This window comes from Maniola hyperantus, chromosome 20, assembly GCF_902806685.2.
Source record: "Maniola hyperantus chromosome 20, iAphHyp1.2, whole genome shotgun sequence".
Classification (NCBI taxonomy): domain Eukaryota; kingdom Metazoa; phylum Arthropoda; class Insecta; order Lepidoptera; family Nymphalidae; genus Maniola; species Maniola hyperantus.
Window position 1 is genome coordinate 9,520,419 of NC_048555.1, and position 17,554 is coordinate 9,537,972.

The 17,554-nt window shown below is 37.6% G+C and overlaps 1 protein-coding gene across 1 annotated transcript; it reads left to right on the forward strand.

Moving 5' to 3' along the window:
* Positions 1 to 13,679: 13,679 nt before the first annotated feature.
* LOC138403767 (antifreeze protein Maxi-like) lies at positions 13,680 to 17,554 on the forward strand. Its single transcript, XM_069505554.1, has 6 exons — positions 13,680 to 13,706; positions 14,273 to 14,462; positions 15,049 to 15,132; positions 16,073 to 16,194; positions 16,653 to 16,795; positions 17,491 to 17,554. The coding sequence occupies exons 1-6, from the start codon at positions 13,680 to 13,682 to the stop codon at positions 17,552 to 17,554; spliced, it is 630 nt and encodes a 209-aa protein (XP_069361655.1).

A 17,554-nucleotide genomic window follows, 5' to 3' on the forward strand; every position in this document is an offset into this window, starting at 1 on the left:
CAACCCTCCCCCAGCCTTTATAATATTATAGGCCGGTGGTGAGCTGTATTTTGTCGAAGTCATGGCCGCAGGATTCTCAGTATCAATAAAAACATATCATGTTAACGCTAGTTCCTGCATTCGAATATTTTGTGAAATGTCCGGGTGTGCTAATTTTTTTAGCTCTTACTTTTCACGTAGGTCTACGTTTCTCTACTACAGGTTCTCCGCGTCGAGCCCAATAAGCGTCGCGCAAGGGGGCACCTATGTGTAAGAGATCTTCAGAGCCTTCCAATATGCGCTGCGGGTAGCCACTGAGAGGGTAAAAGTACTTTAAGTAGGTAAAAGTCCTACATAACCCGATGTCTTTTCCAGGACGTTGGGTATCTTCAGAAGATTTCCCTCCCCCGTTAACAAAAAAGCTCTACGTACAGGAGCAACCCATTTTTTTTAATTTGAAAATAATGTCTGTGTAGCGGTATGATAACAATTTTGTGTAATTGCACCAACTTTGTAAAGTTGAAAGTTGAAACCCAGCTGGTTCAGTTACAGGAACTTGATACTGTGCCGTGCGTAGTTTCTGAACCCATAAAGTTACTAAGTAGGCACTAGAAAGTCTGAACCAAATGGCTATGTCATGACATACAGACGGACTGTCAGATGTCAGACTGAGGAACTAACTGTAAGGGTTCTTTATTATACTGCGGAGCCTTAAAAAGGATTCGATTTTAACTATATTAAGTGTAAGTATGAGTCATAAAAACAAGTACTTAAGTAATAAAAAATGTTACGACAGAGCAATTTTATACAACCTTTATACTTGAATTCGGCACCTTTAAGCTCGATGTGTGTAATGTCATGTGAAACTTGTTATTTAAGTTTTTTTATCGATTACAAGTCAGCCCATGCGATCTCATTTGGCGGTAAGATATAAGTATATCTTACCGCCAAAATGAGATCTAGGAGTATTTCTTTATAATTTTATTTGATAAGTAGGCACTTGCTTTTATCTGCGCTTTAGTTCGGGGGTTTTAAGAAGTCGCGTTGGTAAGTATAGATATCTCAAAATCTTTAGTCAGTTTAAGAACTTACAAGTTTCAAGACCAAGTGGTCTGAGTGGTGACTTTTATTATATTTAATTTGGTCTAGAATAATATTTTTTTTTATTTTTTATTTTATTAATATTTTTACTTTTGTAGATAACTAGATGATGACCGCGACTTCGTTCGCGTGAATTTAGGTTTTTAAAAATGCCTTGGGAACTCTTTAATTTTCCGGGATAAAAAGTAGCCTATGTCCTTCCCCGGGATGCAAGCTGTCTCTGTACTAAATTTCGTCAAAATCGGTTGAACGGCTGGACCGTGAAAAGTTAGCAGACAGACAGACACACTTTCGCATTTATAATATTAAGTATGGATTATGTATAGAAGATAGCTCTAATAAGTTGTAGGTAGAGCCAGATTATTATGTGGTAGAGTTAAGTTTTAGCTTTTCGATTTCCTATCAATAGTACTTTTCTGCATTGACTTGTAGTCTAATGCAGAAAATATGTAATTGTCTCATTTTTATTGTTTAGCAGTAACTCTAACTCATAGATATACTATACTAGTTTTTGTGTTTTCGTACGGTAAGTTGAAACAAGGGTCAGATTTTTGACAAGTTATGCAAATGTCGTCAAAAACTAGCCAATGCTTCATGCGTTGCAATTTACCTCTTTCTATTTCCTTTTGAGTTACGGAACCCTAAAAATGTTGACAAATTAAAATAAAATTGTCTCGTAGGTAAGTATTTGAGTATGATTTTTTTGTTGTAGCTTTCCTATTGTTCTTAAAGAATAATAAATTAGATAGGTACGTTTATTCCTAGCTGATCCGAGGAAACACAACCTATTTTTAGGGTTCCGTACAGGAAGGGTGCCATTGGGATCCTATTACTAAGCGTCCGTCTGTCCGTCAGTCTGTCTGTCTGTCAGCGGGCTATAGATATCTCATGAACCGTAATAGGTTGAGTTGAAATTTTCACAGTCTGTGTATTCAATACAGATCAAAGGCATCATAATAAGAGTTTTCTGGTATGCAAATTCACTTATAGTACGCGACAGGTCAAGATGGCAATCGGAGATGGGACGCCCCGCACACCCGCACAACCTCCAGCTAAACCGGCGCGGGCGAGCGCGGGTGACGTGGTGCGGGGCGTCCCCTCACCTCATACCCCGATTGCGATACATTAATTATTTATTAGTCACTGATTACCTATTCATTTCCTTAGTATTCCAAAACATCTAATTCATACGTACCTATATGAGTTATTGAGATTAAGTTTTAATTAATCACATAATAATTTATTTGTCGGTTTTCCTTAATTCGGGTTTTATCGCTTATTATTTACTTAATTAGGAGTGGATAATGGAATTGAGTGTATCCGACCTCTCGTAACGACAGGTGGCCATGTATTTAGGTCTTAGGAATTAACATGCATTTTACGTAAAATAGTAGAATTATCTATCATATTTTTAGGGTTCCGTATTTCCAGAGAAAAAAAGGGACACTTCTTCTTCAATCTAGGCTGGTTTCCGCACTTAAACGTTTCCGTCTGTTGTGCGTGCCTAAAAGGGACCCTTAAAGGGTCTCTTCGTTGTCTGTCTGTCAAGCAAGACCCATTAAGGAAACCAAAACCTACCCAATACTTGCCCAACGTCAAGTTGCAGCTATTTAGTTGTAGTAATGGGCAGGTAGCAACTAGCAACGTCCCATAGTACAAGAATAGGAACAATCCGAAAACTGTGAATGTGTGGTTATATCTTTCAAAAATGGTTTGGATGGAGTGGAATGGACGTACGCTAGGTACCTAATAAGAAAACATACATGATACAAATTCTCAAGTTTCTATTCTATCGGTTTGATTAGCCAATCAATTTTGATTTAGTATTTTATTATTTTCATCGACATAGGACACATCACTGATTATTTTAGCGTTATTTTTTTTTAGTAAATTGTTACTTAGTAGATTTTATTAGATTATTATAGATATTAGAGCTATGATAGCCTAGTGGTTAGGACGTCCACCTTCTAATCGGAGGTCGGGGGTTCGATCCCGGGCACGCACCTCAACTTTTCAGAGCTATGTGCGTTTTAATTAATTAAATATCACTTGCTTTAACGGTGAAGAAAAACATCGTGAGGAAACCCGCATGCCTGAGAGTTCTCCATAATGTTCTCAAAGGTGTGTGAAGTCTACCAATCCGCACATGGCCAGCGTGGTAGACTATGGCCAAAACCCTTCTCACTCTGAGAGGAGACCCGTGCTCTGTAGTGAGCCGGTGTTGATAATGATGATGATGAGATTTTATTAGCAGACAGACTTAAATCAAGTTTAGCAATCTCAGGTCATTACCATTCGATATGATATTATTATATTATAGTGGCGTGAGGCGTCAGTTATTTATTTATTTGTATCTATGGCTAGAAACTCGATCAACCAGTTTGGCTTAACGACATCAAACCATAAAACTCTGTCGTAGAACAGGAAAAAAACACCAAAATCAGAAATATTTTAAGCAATTTAAGAATAAGGTTAAGGTCAAGATTGTCTGTCTGTCTATCTGGTAGCTTTTCACGGTCCATCTGTTTAACCGATTTTGACGAAATTTGGTACAGAGATACCTTGCTTTCCAAGCACGGACAAGCTACTTTTTGTCTCGAAAAATCAAAGATTTCCTACGGGGGTTTTAAAAAGAACCTATAGACTCCACTATGCACAGTTGCTAAGTGACTTTACCTGAGGATGCTCTGGTGTTGGAGTGAAACATATATTACGTTAAGTATAAGTCCCTCAAATTGCTATTGCGCTGGAACCATGTCCCATTAACATCGAAATGATGTCATGATTTTGACGTCAGCCGAAATAAAAATATACCATCAGCTCGAAACTTCAGTCTAGTGCTGACGTCACTAAAATCGCGGCCACGCGCATTAGCAATGGCGGGACTTATATATATTCTATTATATTCTAATTAATCTACTTTACATGCAGATTTCCTATCTTTTGTATAAAATGAGCCATCAATTTAAGGAGAGCGCTGTTTCCTAAAACACAGATGTAGGTAAACACAGACAGGTAGCTTAGGGACAGTCGGTGTTTCTGTATACTTAATAAATTGGTACCTATGTTATTATAAGAATTTATTGTACTTTTAAATATGAAGATGTACTTGTACATATGTTTTTTGATCAATAAACAATTTATTTAAAAAAACGTCGACGTATGGTGTTGTGTGCTGGTGGTGTGTGTTGCTTACTTTTCCTGCTTCTTTATTTGGTGGATTACAGCGAATTAAGCATATGGTTCCTTGTGTATCATGGACTTCCGCAAAGTTACGCCTGCTTCTATCCAATTTTTTTAATTTAATGTAGTTGTGCCCCTTGTTTGAATTTAATCTAAACGCAAGATATTTTTTGTTGGCCCCTATAAATCTACGTATTAACGTAATGGGTAAGTAGATATAAACTATTTTTTTATTGTTTACCGGTTTTGGCTTAATTGAGTTTCAGATTGTATCTGTATAATACACAGGTATAATATAATGCGTACCTACCTACCTACCTAGTCACCTAGTGCCTACCTCTGGCAAAGATTATAATATGTATGCCTATGGTTAGTAATCGTAGACTCTGATGAAACTAGATAATATCTATTTTTATTTGGATTGTTATGAAATTCTTTTCTTTTCACTCCATTTTAATTTATATTTACGTAGCGTAGCTGACATCAGGATATTCCCACGAAGTATAATAAATTGTAGAGGTGGCAAGCGAGGCGCGTGAGCCACCACGCGCTGGTCAAGTGTGGATTAGCAGATTTCACAAACCATTGAGAACATTTGTTGGACAATGATTTTTTCAATATTAAGACAGTTTGACTGGTACTCTTTGAGGTAAATACCCTGGCTTGCCCTCTGGTCTTAAAAACATGAAAAAAATAGACAAGAAACCTTAAGATGGCCATATTCAATCCAGGTTATGATCCAGATGATAAGTTTCTCTAATGATCAGATCAATAAATTTCTTTTGAGTCATTTAACTCATGAATGAAGAAGCAATGAAATAATTGCATAGAACTTGATTATAAATATAACTGCGGAAGAAGGCAAAGGTTCCTGTTGTTCATCTCCGTTTAAATCGTTAAAATAAACTTTTCGTTAGTGTTTTAATGGTTTTCCGGGTTTCAGTTAGAATATTTAACTAACTTTTTGCGTGATATTTTCTGAGGACGGCTCGTGGTTAAAAAGGTTGCTGCGGTTGAGTCGTAAGTAGATAAATGCAAATGTCGTTTCATAAAATTTGATCCGTCCTTTTAATCCAACGCACACAGCAAATTAATATAATAGTACCCGCCGCCATTTTAGTGACGTCAGCACTAGACTGAAGTTTCGAGCTAATGGCACACGAGTAGATATATAGACCAGAGGGGAAGCTTCATACTAGCGGCTGGCTGTAGGTTCACTCACTCTAGCGCAGCTCACGCACACCACGACATGTCACGGACGCTCATTTGCCGCCAAACTGGGCGCACGGAGCGTCAGTGGCACGTCGTGGTGTGCGTGAGCTAGTGTGAAGCTTCCCCTCTGGTCTATAATATCTACTCGTGTGCTAATGGTATATCTTTACTTAAATATACGTCAAATGACGTCATTTCGATGTTAATGAGACATGGTTCCAGCGCAATAGCAATTTGCGGGACTTATACATACCTAATATTGAAGAGATATGAAATAAATGAAATCTAAGTTCTTAATAATTATAATATTTAGATGAACATGAATAACGCTTAAATACAGAACTAATCGTATTTTACAGTCTTCAAAGTTACTTTTGGATTCATATACTAATACAATAATTAAATAGTGAAATGCAGTACACGGGGTACTTCGAGTGTAGAATTCTCGGGTTGACCCTAATAATAATAATAATAATAATTTTTTTTATTCAAGTAAACCTTCAAAAGTGCTTTCGAATCGTCGGATGCATCTACCACTGGTTCAATTAGTCATCAGGTTAATCAGTCCCGAACAGTACAAAGCGCCGTAACCATCCAATTTTTGAACTTTTGCGACTGGGATGAAGTAAAAAAAAACCGGCCAAGTGCGAGTCAGGCTCGCGCAATGAGGGTTCCGTACTACAGTCGTATTTTTTCGACATTTTGCACGATAATTCAAAAACTATGATGCATAAAAATAAATAAAAATCTGTTTTAGAATGTACAGGTGAAGACCTTTCATATGATACCCCACTTGATATAGTCACTCACTTCGAAAGTTGAAAATACTAATTATTAGTTCATGACCACAATTTAATTTTTTTTTGTGTGATCTAACCCTAAATAAATTTCATGATTCTAGGTCAACGGGAAGTACCCTGTAGGTTTCTTGATAGACAGACGGACAGACAGACAGACAGACAGACAGACAGACAACAAAGTGATCTTATAAGGGTTCCGTTTTTCCTTTTGAGGTACGTAACCCTAAAAATAAAACACAGACACAATCCAATTTTGTCTATGTATTCACTTATTATACCTAGCTATTTCCTAAATTTAGTTCTAAGTAAATTTCAATGTAGTTTTCACCAACATTAGAGCATTTCATGAGGAAGGTTTATATGTATAACACATTCACACATAGCCTAGGTATAAACACAGAGCTACTCGTGTGGCTAGCCCATCTGCAAATCTTGTGCAAGTTAGCTATTAATATAGGTATAGGATATACATCACTTTAATTAATCCCTTATTTTTTGATTAACCTGATTATTTTATCCTTTCCACTGCTTTGGTTTATGAACTCCCATTCTTCTCAAGTTATTATCACCGGGATATTTGAAGTACGGATAGTAAGCACCAACTTTTCTATTGAAAACTAAATATGGAGGCATGTGTTTGTAAAGTTCTGTGTTGCTAGATTTGGGAGACCAATTCCTTCGATGCACGGATTTGTCTTGGTGATGTTTTCTGTCATTTGTGGATATCGTGTTGTATGCTGCAGTATTTCTTGCTATGATGAGATTCAGGACGATTGAAGAGAGAATTATCTGTGAACAAAAGAATATGGTAAAGTCAAAGCAGGACTGGCTCAAGACATCACAGAGCTGGGCGCGTTTGGAACCCTCGTAGCTTTAGTTTTTAAGTTCGCCTAAAAATTATCACCACTATACATCTTACAAATGCAACAACCGACTTTCAAAAAGTGTAGTTTATTACCTATTTTGAATAAACCATTTGATTTGAAACACATTGTGGCAAATGCGATGCATTTTTCTAATATATTTCAGGCCAAACTAAACTGTAGCTCAAGTCTGTAATGTTTTCAAAATGTTTTCTCAACAAAAATAAATTATCTCTCTTTACATAGCGAAGCCAAAGTTTAGTTTACTTTAAAAAAATAAGTAGCTTTGCTTCAAAATAACAAAGACATGTCACTGCGCTTTGAATTTGGTGCGATGTGCTTCGTGCCTAAGTCATGAGTTTTTTCACTCATTAATTATAGCTATACCTGCAATTAGTAATTTATTCCATGAATCAGTCTTTAAATCACAATTGCTATAAGTAAGTAACGTTAGTACCGTAATCTGTCTGGGCGTTACACTTTTTGAGCCGTGATGTCGTTGAACTCTTTTGTATCGAGCATTATTTTTATTTCAATTTAACAAGTAAATTAAGTTTAAATCAGCTATGGTTTGGATTACAAGTAAATAAAATCTGTGTCTGTCTATGCCCATTTTAAGACATGCTGAATCGATTTCGATGGATACAGAGATGGAGTTTATTGTAGATGGTGCGAGCTGCTATAATGGCGACCTTGCACCGAAAAACGCAGTCTAAACGCAGTGCAAAACCCCAGACTACGTGTAAGAATGATCTTATGTGAGTTGCTGAGAGCCGGTAAATACAAGAAAACAATAATGTGAAAAAAGCTGTAAAATTTGTATTTAAAGCCTTCTTACCTTCAGTAGAAAGAGTCTAACAGCCTCCATAGCTCAAACCGAAATAACAAACAACACATAAGAAATAAAGTAGAAGTGTATAGGTATGAATAAAAGAAAACGTTCTTGTGAGGTCGCCTTGAACTTGGTTCTCCGCTTTATACTAACCTTTTTCGAAATGGCCTACTTTTTATAGAACATAGACATGTAGAGTCGACTTGAGTGAATGTAGAAATTAAATTTGTACATATTAATTTTATAACTAGCTGATGCCCGCGAATTTATCCGCGTAGATAATGGTTTTTAAAAGTCTCGTAGGCACCCTTTGATTTTCCGGAATAAAAGTAGCTTATGTCACTCTCCAGATGACATAGGCTACCATACAAATCCATGCAAAAATCACGTCAATCCGTTGCACCCCCTCGCGCCTCTCTACCCGCCTTCTTCACTCCTGACCGTAATGTAAATCCTTACAACATCGGGGTTGAGGAGTTTGGTCCTCGAGTTTAACGATTAAGTTTTTACGTGTTAGGTACCTTCAATATCAATTTATTACCGACAGTTTCTAATCCCATCTGTTTTATTAAACAGGTTCCTTGCAGCATCAGGATTGAGGAATTGGAATCCAAGTTTTTTATGAGACAATGTCGCAAGGTTTCTCTATCGGTTAAAAAAATTTACGAAAATCGATTTAGAAATCTCGGAGATTTCTGTGTACATAGGAAAGTCTCATCGAATTAGGTTCAGCCGTTCCGAAGATTAGCCCGCTCAAACAGTTGTTAGTGGTTGGGTATGTACTCGGCAGCGTATGTCCGTCTGTCCACCCCGGATGGCCAATTTGCTTATTGTTTTTTAGTCCGGGGGGGATAGATGGACACAAGTGTCCGAGTATACATGGAGTATACAAGCTAAGGTAGCTGTTTTAAGGTGGATAAACGGAATAACCAAAAATGAATGTTTGTGTGTTACTTAGGTATACGTTCGCACGTTTGAAGTAAAATATTATACTAAAAATATAACTATACTATCCTATGTCAATGATTAAAACCTTAATTAAAATACCCGGCTAAGTTTGTTGTGTGCTCTTCTCAGACTTGGGCGCGTTTGGAACCCTCGTAGCTTTATTTTAAAGTATGTAATTAATTATCACCATTATATTATATTATTATCATCTTAAAAATTACCAATTTTGACCATCAGTAAGCGTAACATGTTACCTATTCTGAATAAATAATATGACTTTGACTTTAACTTTGAAAACTTATCATAAAGTCATTCCCTAATTTAGAAAAAATTTGATATTAATAAAATCCATTTACTGGCGAAAATGCATTTATTTCATTCAAATTAATTACTTATTATGCAAATGTAAATTACCATTTGAATTAAGTACCAAGCAAAAAGTAACGTTGTGTTAGATAGTCTGAAGAGATTGTACCTACTTCTTGAAACTACTTACAGTTAAAGCACTCATTTATTTTTGATGAATTGTATTGTTTAATTAGTTAGTTCTTCAATTTATTTATGTGCTATTATTGCCACGTTTATTGCACTTCTAGATTGGAGATTAAGTTTATTACCTAATCCTAATTGTATTGTAATAATATATTATAGTAGGTACAATTTGAGAATCACAAAAGCCCCATAAAAATAAAGATTTATTTTATTTTATTGATAATCAAAAAGTGTACAATGGTACCTATTTTGTATAAATGGCTTTGACTTTATCACTTAGTACCTAAGTAGTTTTGTTTTTCTTTGGCATGAGACTTTATATTTCCGAAACATATATATACACCACACAATACCTAATAGACTAGACCCAGTGGCGTGCAGGTCATAGAGGCATAAATGCACTGCTTACCCCAGTTGTAATATCTCAATGCATAATTTTCATTATGACCTGCAAGTAAACAGGTAACCTAACTAATGCCTACCCTGGCTTCAAACCCTGTGCACGCCACTGACTAGACCACTACATTTTAAACAGCATAAAAAAGGCTAAATATAGCAAAAGTTTTATGTTTTAAATGTTCATTTAGATATTTTTTTGCATTAATTCAAACAATGTTATTTATTTAAGTTTGTTTTGTTTCTAAATAGTAATAAATGTGTGGACACACTGTATACATGGATAACGAAACTTCATGTCAATATTGCTCTTTTTTTGTATATTTTAGGACATTCAATTTAAATGTTTTAAACTAGATAAAAGTATTAATGAATATTTTTTATGGTGACTACCTAATTATAAATTATAGTGGCATATATTTAAAGTACCTACCTAAATTTAATTAATAACTAAAATCATCCTTTTATCTTAATTATTCAGTAATTTAATTCTTAGAACGACTTGTGTTATATAATATAGAAAAATATTATTCAAAAATTGAAAATAAGTTCCGTAACTACAAAAATTCCTTTAAAAATGAAAACAAAATATAATTATTCTCATATGACTCAAGATAGTTTTTTGACTTGCACACAATTTAAAAGATACCTACAATTTTTCTGAGCTTTTTAATAGCCAATTATATTTTATGACTGTGACAGTAAATTAGTTTTCTTATGAACCGCAAACGAGGAAAATGTGCCATTAGAATACCAGCTTAGCCAGCAGTTATAACAACATATATAATATTTAGCGAATATTAAAATATTAAATAATAAATTTATAGCACCCGGTTTTAAACATGTTTATAGATTCTCATACACACCTATTAACAATCAACACAATATTATGTAATATTTTAAAAGAACTTAAAATACTTACACAAAAAAATAGATATAAATAATACGTTTCAACATAATAATTATTAATAATTTTTACACGTGTAACAAATTAGCAATCTAATAAATTACATAAAATAATTTAAATTCCATGCAAGATTATTTAAATAGGTTCATAATAGTTTAATAATTGATAAATTGTGCAATTTACTATTTTTTTTAATTTTATGGAAAATGTTACTATAAAATTACCTACTGTAGTACCCATGATTAACTCATCGCCAGCTGAATAGCTGTGTGGCAGGGTAAAAGCCATAGTCTGCCACGCTGGCTAGGTGCGGATTGGCAGACTTCACACACTTATGAGAACATTATGGAGAACGTTCAGGTACCTATGCAGGTTTTCCTCACGATGTTTTTCTTCAGAAACTCCGAAAGTTAGGGTTGCGTGCCCGGGATCGAACCCCCGACCTCCGTCGGCGGCGGTGGACATCCTAACCACTAGGCTATCACAGCTTCACAAAAGCTTCAAGAATATCTACAGGCTGCTTTTTCTCGCTGAACAGTCAGGCTCACCCTTTGCGAAAGAATGAGCCAGCCTTTTATAACCAGACGAGGCAAAATGTCTGATTAGAATTTTTTAATACTAAGCATAGACCCCAAGGGCAGGTTTTGCACGGCAAAGTAAACAAAATATAATATAACTCTCGATAAAGAAGGCACACTTGCGCCGCCTACCAGCTTCAGCCATTTCTGCCGTGGATTCCGGTCTTGATGCTGTCTCCCTGATATGACATGGGGCAAATGTGACAACGCGCTTTGCATTCCATCCAAGGGTCCGTTTCCAATCTTAGGAAACCAGCTTTAAACCAGGTTTCTTATTTCTCTCTTCTTTTTATTTCAAGGGGGTTGCTTAGGCCGCAGGGAAGGCAAACTACTTTTTTTTATAAACATACATACAAATACCAAAAACTTGACCCTCCTTCCGGTGGAGTCGGGTAAAAAGCTCTAAAAGTATGCGACTCTACAGCGGTCACTGTTCCAAATGCGGGTCAAAGTAATTAGCGGATGTCTGAATATTGGCCAGTGTGACACTAACATTGATGTGTTTGCTTTTAGGGTTCCGTACCCTTGCTAATAGGTAGAGAGTTGAGATTTTCATAGAATAACATCCTTTGAAAATCTCAATAATTGCCGCTATAACAAGAAATTTAAATATATAAAAGTAAAAGGTGACTAACTGATTGACTGACTCTCTGACTGATCTATCAACGCAAAGCTCAAACTACTCGACGGATCGGGCTGAAGTTTGGCATGCAGATAGCTATTATGACGTAGGCATCCGCTAAGAAAGGATTTTGAAAATTCAACCCCTAAGCGGGTGAAATAGGGGTAATTTGAAATTTGTGTAGTCCACGCGGAGGAAGTCGCGAGCATAAGCTAGTACTTAATAAAAAATTCAAAACAGCCGGCATAAAAATTAAAATGTGTTATTTCTTGTACGATCGTACGGAACTTACTTCGTATGCGAGTCCAACTCGAACTTGTCCGTTTTTTTGTCTACATGTAGCTTGTTTGTCGGGCCCGTATTTAAATCGGATGTTACAGTGGCAGAACATTTTATATGCAGCTATTTACACTTTTTGGAAACCGATTTTGTGTCAAAATGTACTGCCACTTGAACATCAAGCGACAAATGACAAACGACAAGTGGGAACGGGGGGTTAAGCGGATTACGATTGACAGGAGTGCGGCGATGTGCGTTGGAATGCTTTTTTTTTTTTAAGAATATTAGCCATGTTAAATGACTACATGTTTGACGACCTCCCTGGCGCAGTGGTGAGCGCTGTGGTCTTAATAGTGGGAGGTCCCGGGTTCGATTCCTGGCAGGGGTTTGGAATTTTATAATTTCTAAATTTCTGATGACACAGATGTAGTCTGTCTGTCTGGTGGGAGGCTTCGGCCGTGGCTAGTTACCACCCTACCGGCAAAGCCGTGCCGTCAAGCGATTTAGCGTTCCGGTACGATGCCGTGTTGAAACCAAAGGGGTATGGGTTTAATAAAAACTGTCATACCCCTTCCAGGTTAGCCCGCTATCATCTTAGACTGCGTCATCACTTACCACCAGGTGAGATTGCAGTCAAGGGCTAACTTGTATCTGAATAAAAAAATAAAAAATAAAAAAAATGACTAATATTCCCTATACCTCTCCAACTAAGCGTCAAGCTTGTGCTAGGAGTAGGTACGACAATAGTGCAACGGGCGGGGTTTGAACCGTCGAACTTTCGGTTTTCAGTCCACTCCTTTACCGGTTGAGCTATTGAGGCTCTAAATGCGTTGTCTCTCAGAAGCTGCGCCACATGTAAAGGAACATTTATATCGCTGGATGTGTAGTACGCGACAGGTCGAGATGGCAATCGGGGTGGGAACGCCACGCACACCCGCACAGCCCCAGCGCTAACCCGGTGCGGGATAGCTCGGGTGACGTGCTGTTGCCCCGACCATCTCGACCTGGCGCGTACTATGGGTAATTTGCTTCAAAGTTCTTGTAGGCGTTACCTACCTATTTACTATGTAGTTATGTAGTAGTTATTGTAGTAGGTAGCTGAATTGATTCAATTCACGTCAAATACCACAAAATTGAACTGATTCCTGTAAGAAATGAATTTCGGTTCATAGTTTTTACTAAAAGATTTATTAATTATCCCCAGTCACTTAGTAGGTACCACTAGATGAGTGTATGGCAATCAAGAGCTGAGCTGTTGTTGTCGAATAAAAAAGAAAAAAAATAGAAAAGCCTTTATTTTACCTACTACTGAGACTATTTACTAAATTGGCACTGTAGAATTTTAATATTATCATTAAGTAACGAATTTCTAATTATTAATTGCACTAATAATGCAATTGTGCAATACTTCAATTAGAATAAGTTCACTATAAAATAAATAACTTTTGCCTAATTAGTTCATTTGCCCGTCAAATATCGAAGTCAAAATGGAACTGCGAGTTTTATTGGTGTTGGTGAGTTTTTTAAGAATTTTAAGAGCTACCGAGACGGAAATCAATTGACTGAAATTGACATCAAGCACGTAGATTTTTACTTGAGTCAAGCATTTTGACCGTTTACAAAGCTTGCTTGATGGTTGAGTCAAGCATTTACGTGCGTGACGCGTGAATGATGCGATTTTACTCGTATATTTTTGCTTGACGCGATTTTCGGTCAGTGTTCGAGATTTGAGAAAAGTGCCCTTTGCTTGATCTAGTCGCTTGAAATGCGCATCAAGTTCTCATCAATAGCAGCTGGATCAAGCAAAACAAATCTACATGCTTGACGTCAAAGGCGCTTGACCGTCTCAGAAGCTCTTGAGGAATTTATATTAATTTCTTGTTTCCTAGATTTATATTTTTTTTCTTTTTTCTATATGTATTCTTTACTCAATTATTATTCAATTCGATATACCTAACCTATACGAGTACGAGTAGGTATACTGGTTCATCATATTATTATGCTGTCCTTATCTTTGAGACCTGAGTATTTTCATTAAGTTTAACAGCTTATCTGAACATATATAATTTCTAAATTTCAGTGCTTGTGCGTCTGTTTGCTGACATCACCCACGCTTGCAACAGTAGCCATAGCAAATGCAGTGGCCCAGACAGCCATCAGCAAAGCGACAGCTATCGTGGGCGCTGGTGTGGCGCTGAAGACCGCCGCTGTCAAAGCAATTGGTACTAAGGCCCTGGCTGGAGTGGCACTTAAAGCAGCTGCTGTTAAAGGTAGGTAATTGCGTAGATAAACTGGCCCGCTCCGACGTGCTATAGTCGACGCACTTACAGGTCGTAGGTAAGTGCGAGCGAAACACATACATAGATAACTCCACGACTCAGTTTAAAATGCGTCGACTATAGGAGCGGATCAATTTGCCGCCCACTCCCCTCCCAGTCTTATCCCTGGACGGACTTGTTGCAACAGATGACATTTTGTATGAAGGCGTTCACAATACATTCTAATATTATAAATGCGAAAGTGTGTCTGCCTGTCTGTTTGCTAGTTTTACACGTCCCATCTTTTAAACCTCCGTGGACTCCGTCAGATAGGGTTGACAGGTTCTTAAAAAGGATCTATCATCCTAGCCCCACGAAGTACCATCACATGGTTTCCATTCCAAAAGGCACAAAAATATGAAATACCATAGTATACGACCAGTCATACCCCGATTGCCATTTCGACCTGTCACGGACTATATTTATTTTCTGTATCATTTGCGCCTATTGGCCCTGTAGCCGCCGCTTCGCCCGCCACGTAGATTGCCTGTAGACAGCGCCACTGTATCCAAAAAAGTTCTAATTCGATTTTTTACAGGTGTCCTGGCTTTGAAGGGTGCTGCAGTGGTCCTCGGTGTGAAGGGATTGGCCGCTTTTGCTCTTAAGGCGGCTGCTCTTAAAGGTAACTTCAGTTCTTACAATCTATACTGACTGATCTATCAAAATTCAAACCACAGCCTAAGCTGCTGGGGTTAGAATCTTGAAATTATGACAGTAGGCTCCTTTTATAACATACATTAGCTGCAGTAGAAACACGATAAAAGAAAAACACAGGGACAAGCTCTCTAAAGTGTAAAGGTCTTCTCATGCTCCACAATAACGTCGATAACTTATTATCGGTGATCCAAAAGCGTGTTTTGTGCAGCTGTATGATATTAATGATCCCTGTTTAGTAGACTATATTTTAACAGTCTTTATTGAGAACTAGATGATGCCCGCGACCTCGTCCGCGTGGATTTCGGTTTTTTAAAAATCCCGTGGGAACTCTTCAATTTTCCGGGATAAAAAGTAGCCTATGTCCTTCCCCGGGATGTAAGCTAACTCTGTACCAAATTTCATCAAAATCGGTTAAACTGTTGGGCCGTGAAAAGCTAGCAGACAGACAGACAGACGGACAGACAGACATACAGACAGACACACTTTCGCATTTATGATATTAGTATGGATTATTATTTCGTAAGCGGTGATAGCCTAGCGGTTAGGACGTCCACCTTCTAAATTTTAATCGAAGGTCGGGTGTCCGATACCGGCCCTCTAACTTTTCGGAGTTATGTGCGTTTTAAGAAATTTAATATCACTTGCTTTAACGGCGAAGGAAAACATCGTGAGGAAACCTGCATGCCTGAGAGTTCTCCATAATGTTTTCAAAGGTGTGTGAAGTCTACCAATCCGCACATGGCCAGCAACTATGGCCAAAACCCTTCTCACTCTTAGAGGAGACCCATTCTCAGTAGTGAACCAGCGATGGATTGATCATGGTGATGATGATAATTATTTCCTACATACTTAGTTTTGTCTGAAGTGATTTTTTTTCTTATATGTATTGCTATTATATTTTGCAGGAGCACTGATCGCAAAAGGCGTTATTCAAGGAAAAACTGCACTTATAAGCGCGGCGGCCGCCAAGGTCGGGGCGGCGTTGCTGGCAAAATCTTCTCTGCTGGGAGCTCTTACACCTTCTACTGTGAGTATTCATTATCGTCATCATTATTAAATGATAGACGTCCACTGCTAAATATAGGTATTAGTCTCGAAGCGACTTCCACACGCGCTGCTATGTCTTGTCACCTAAATTCAAGCGGCTATCTGCAACTTTTTTGACGTCGTCTCTCCACCAATATAGGGGTCTTCCAATCCACCATTTTAGTTCCTTGGGACCCCAACGTCTACCGGTTTTTCGATCTATGTGCTCTACCCATTTCCACTTCAGCTTCGTAACCGGTTGAGCTATGTTGGTTACTTTTTAACCGACTTCCAAAAAGGAGGCGGTTCTCAACTCGGTCCGTTTTTTTTCGACTTTTTTTGTTCTCCTAAGAATCTCCTTATTTCTGATTAATTGGTCACGTAGAGAAACTCCAAGCATAGCTCTTTCCATCGCCCGCTCTGGTGCAATCTCCAATTTGATGAAATATTTTTTTAAAGCCGTCGAAGATACCCACAATTTTCGACATCATATCGGGAGCTTCGAGCATCGTGCAGAGCAAACAGGAGATGATGGGCGATGTGATCGACAAGATGACCGGCCAACCGGAGATCATTGTGCAAGGACCACCAGTTTTATATGAGTAAGTTTTGATACTTATTAGTTACTTATTATAAGTTAGCCCTTGGGATCTCACCTGATGGTAAGTGATGATGCAATCTAAGATAGTACCGGGTTGACTTGGAAGGGGTGTGGGGGGTTTTTGTGACACCCATACCCCTTATCGGTTTCTACACGGCATCGTACTGGACGCGAAATCTCTTGGTGGCACGCTGTTGGTAAAAATAAATAACAAAAAAAAAAACAACCAAGTAAACATAAGCTTAAAATTTAAAATTATCTTGTTCTCTTTCAGCCTCTTAAAGATACCTCTACTTAGAAAGAATTTTCAAAAATTCCATCCCAGCGAAGCTAGCTAGTAACTTAAGTATAGAAAAAAAATATGTTAGTCTATGAAGTTGCCCTGCATAAAATTAAAATACTTAATTTGAATTTTGTACATTTAACCGAGTGTAATCTATACTAATCTATATGGACTAAGAGCCAGCGCGTGCCAGACCTTCGTTATTTTATAAAAGCTGAAAGTTTCTCTGCGTATTGTCACCAACACAGAGAGGAACGATCAACGACTATGAAGTTTGGATTATGGTGGCTTTGGGAGATAACCACCCCCTACTTGTTATCGAATCAAAAAATACAGAGTTCCTACAAGATTACAAAAAAACCGAAATTTGACTCGCGGCATCATCTAGTAAAAAAGAAAATTTTTTTTTTCAGGTACATAACTCAGCCGCGGGTATATTATGAAACAGTACCGGTCATAGAAGAAATAGAATACTAA

Bases quoted from the DNA above. Each gene is read 5' to 3' on its own strand.
- LOC138403767 (XM_069505554.1), top strand. From the start codon at position 13,680: ATGGAACTGCGAGTTTTATTGGTGTTG. The intron at 14,463-15,048 runs GTAGGTAATTGC...GATTTTTTACAG, and splicing joins TAAAGCAGCTGCTGTTAAAG to GTGTCCTGGCTTTGAAGGGT. The intron at 16,195-16,652 runs GTGAGTATTCAT...ATTTTTTTAAAG, and splicing joins GAGCTCTTACACCTTCTACT to CCGTCGAAGATACCCACAAT.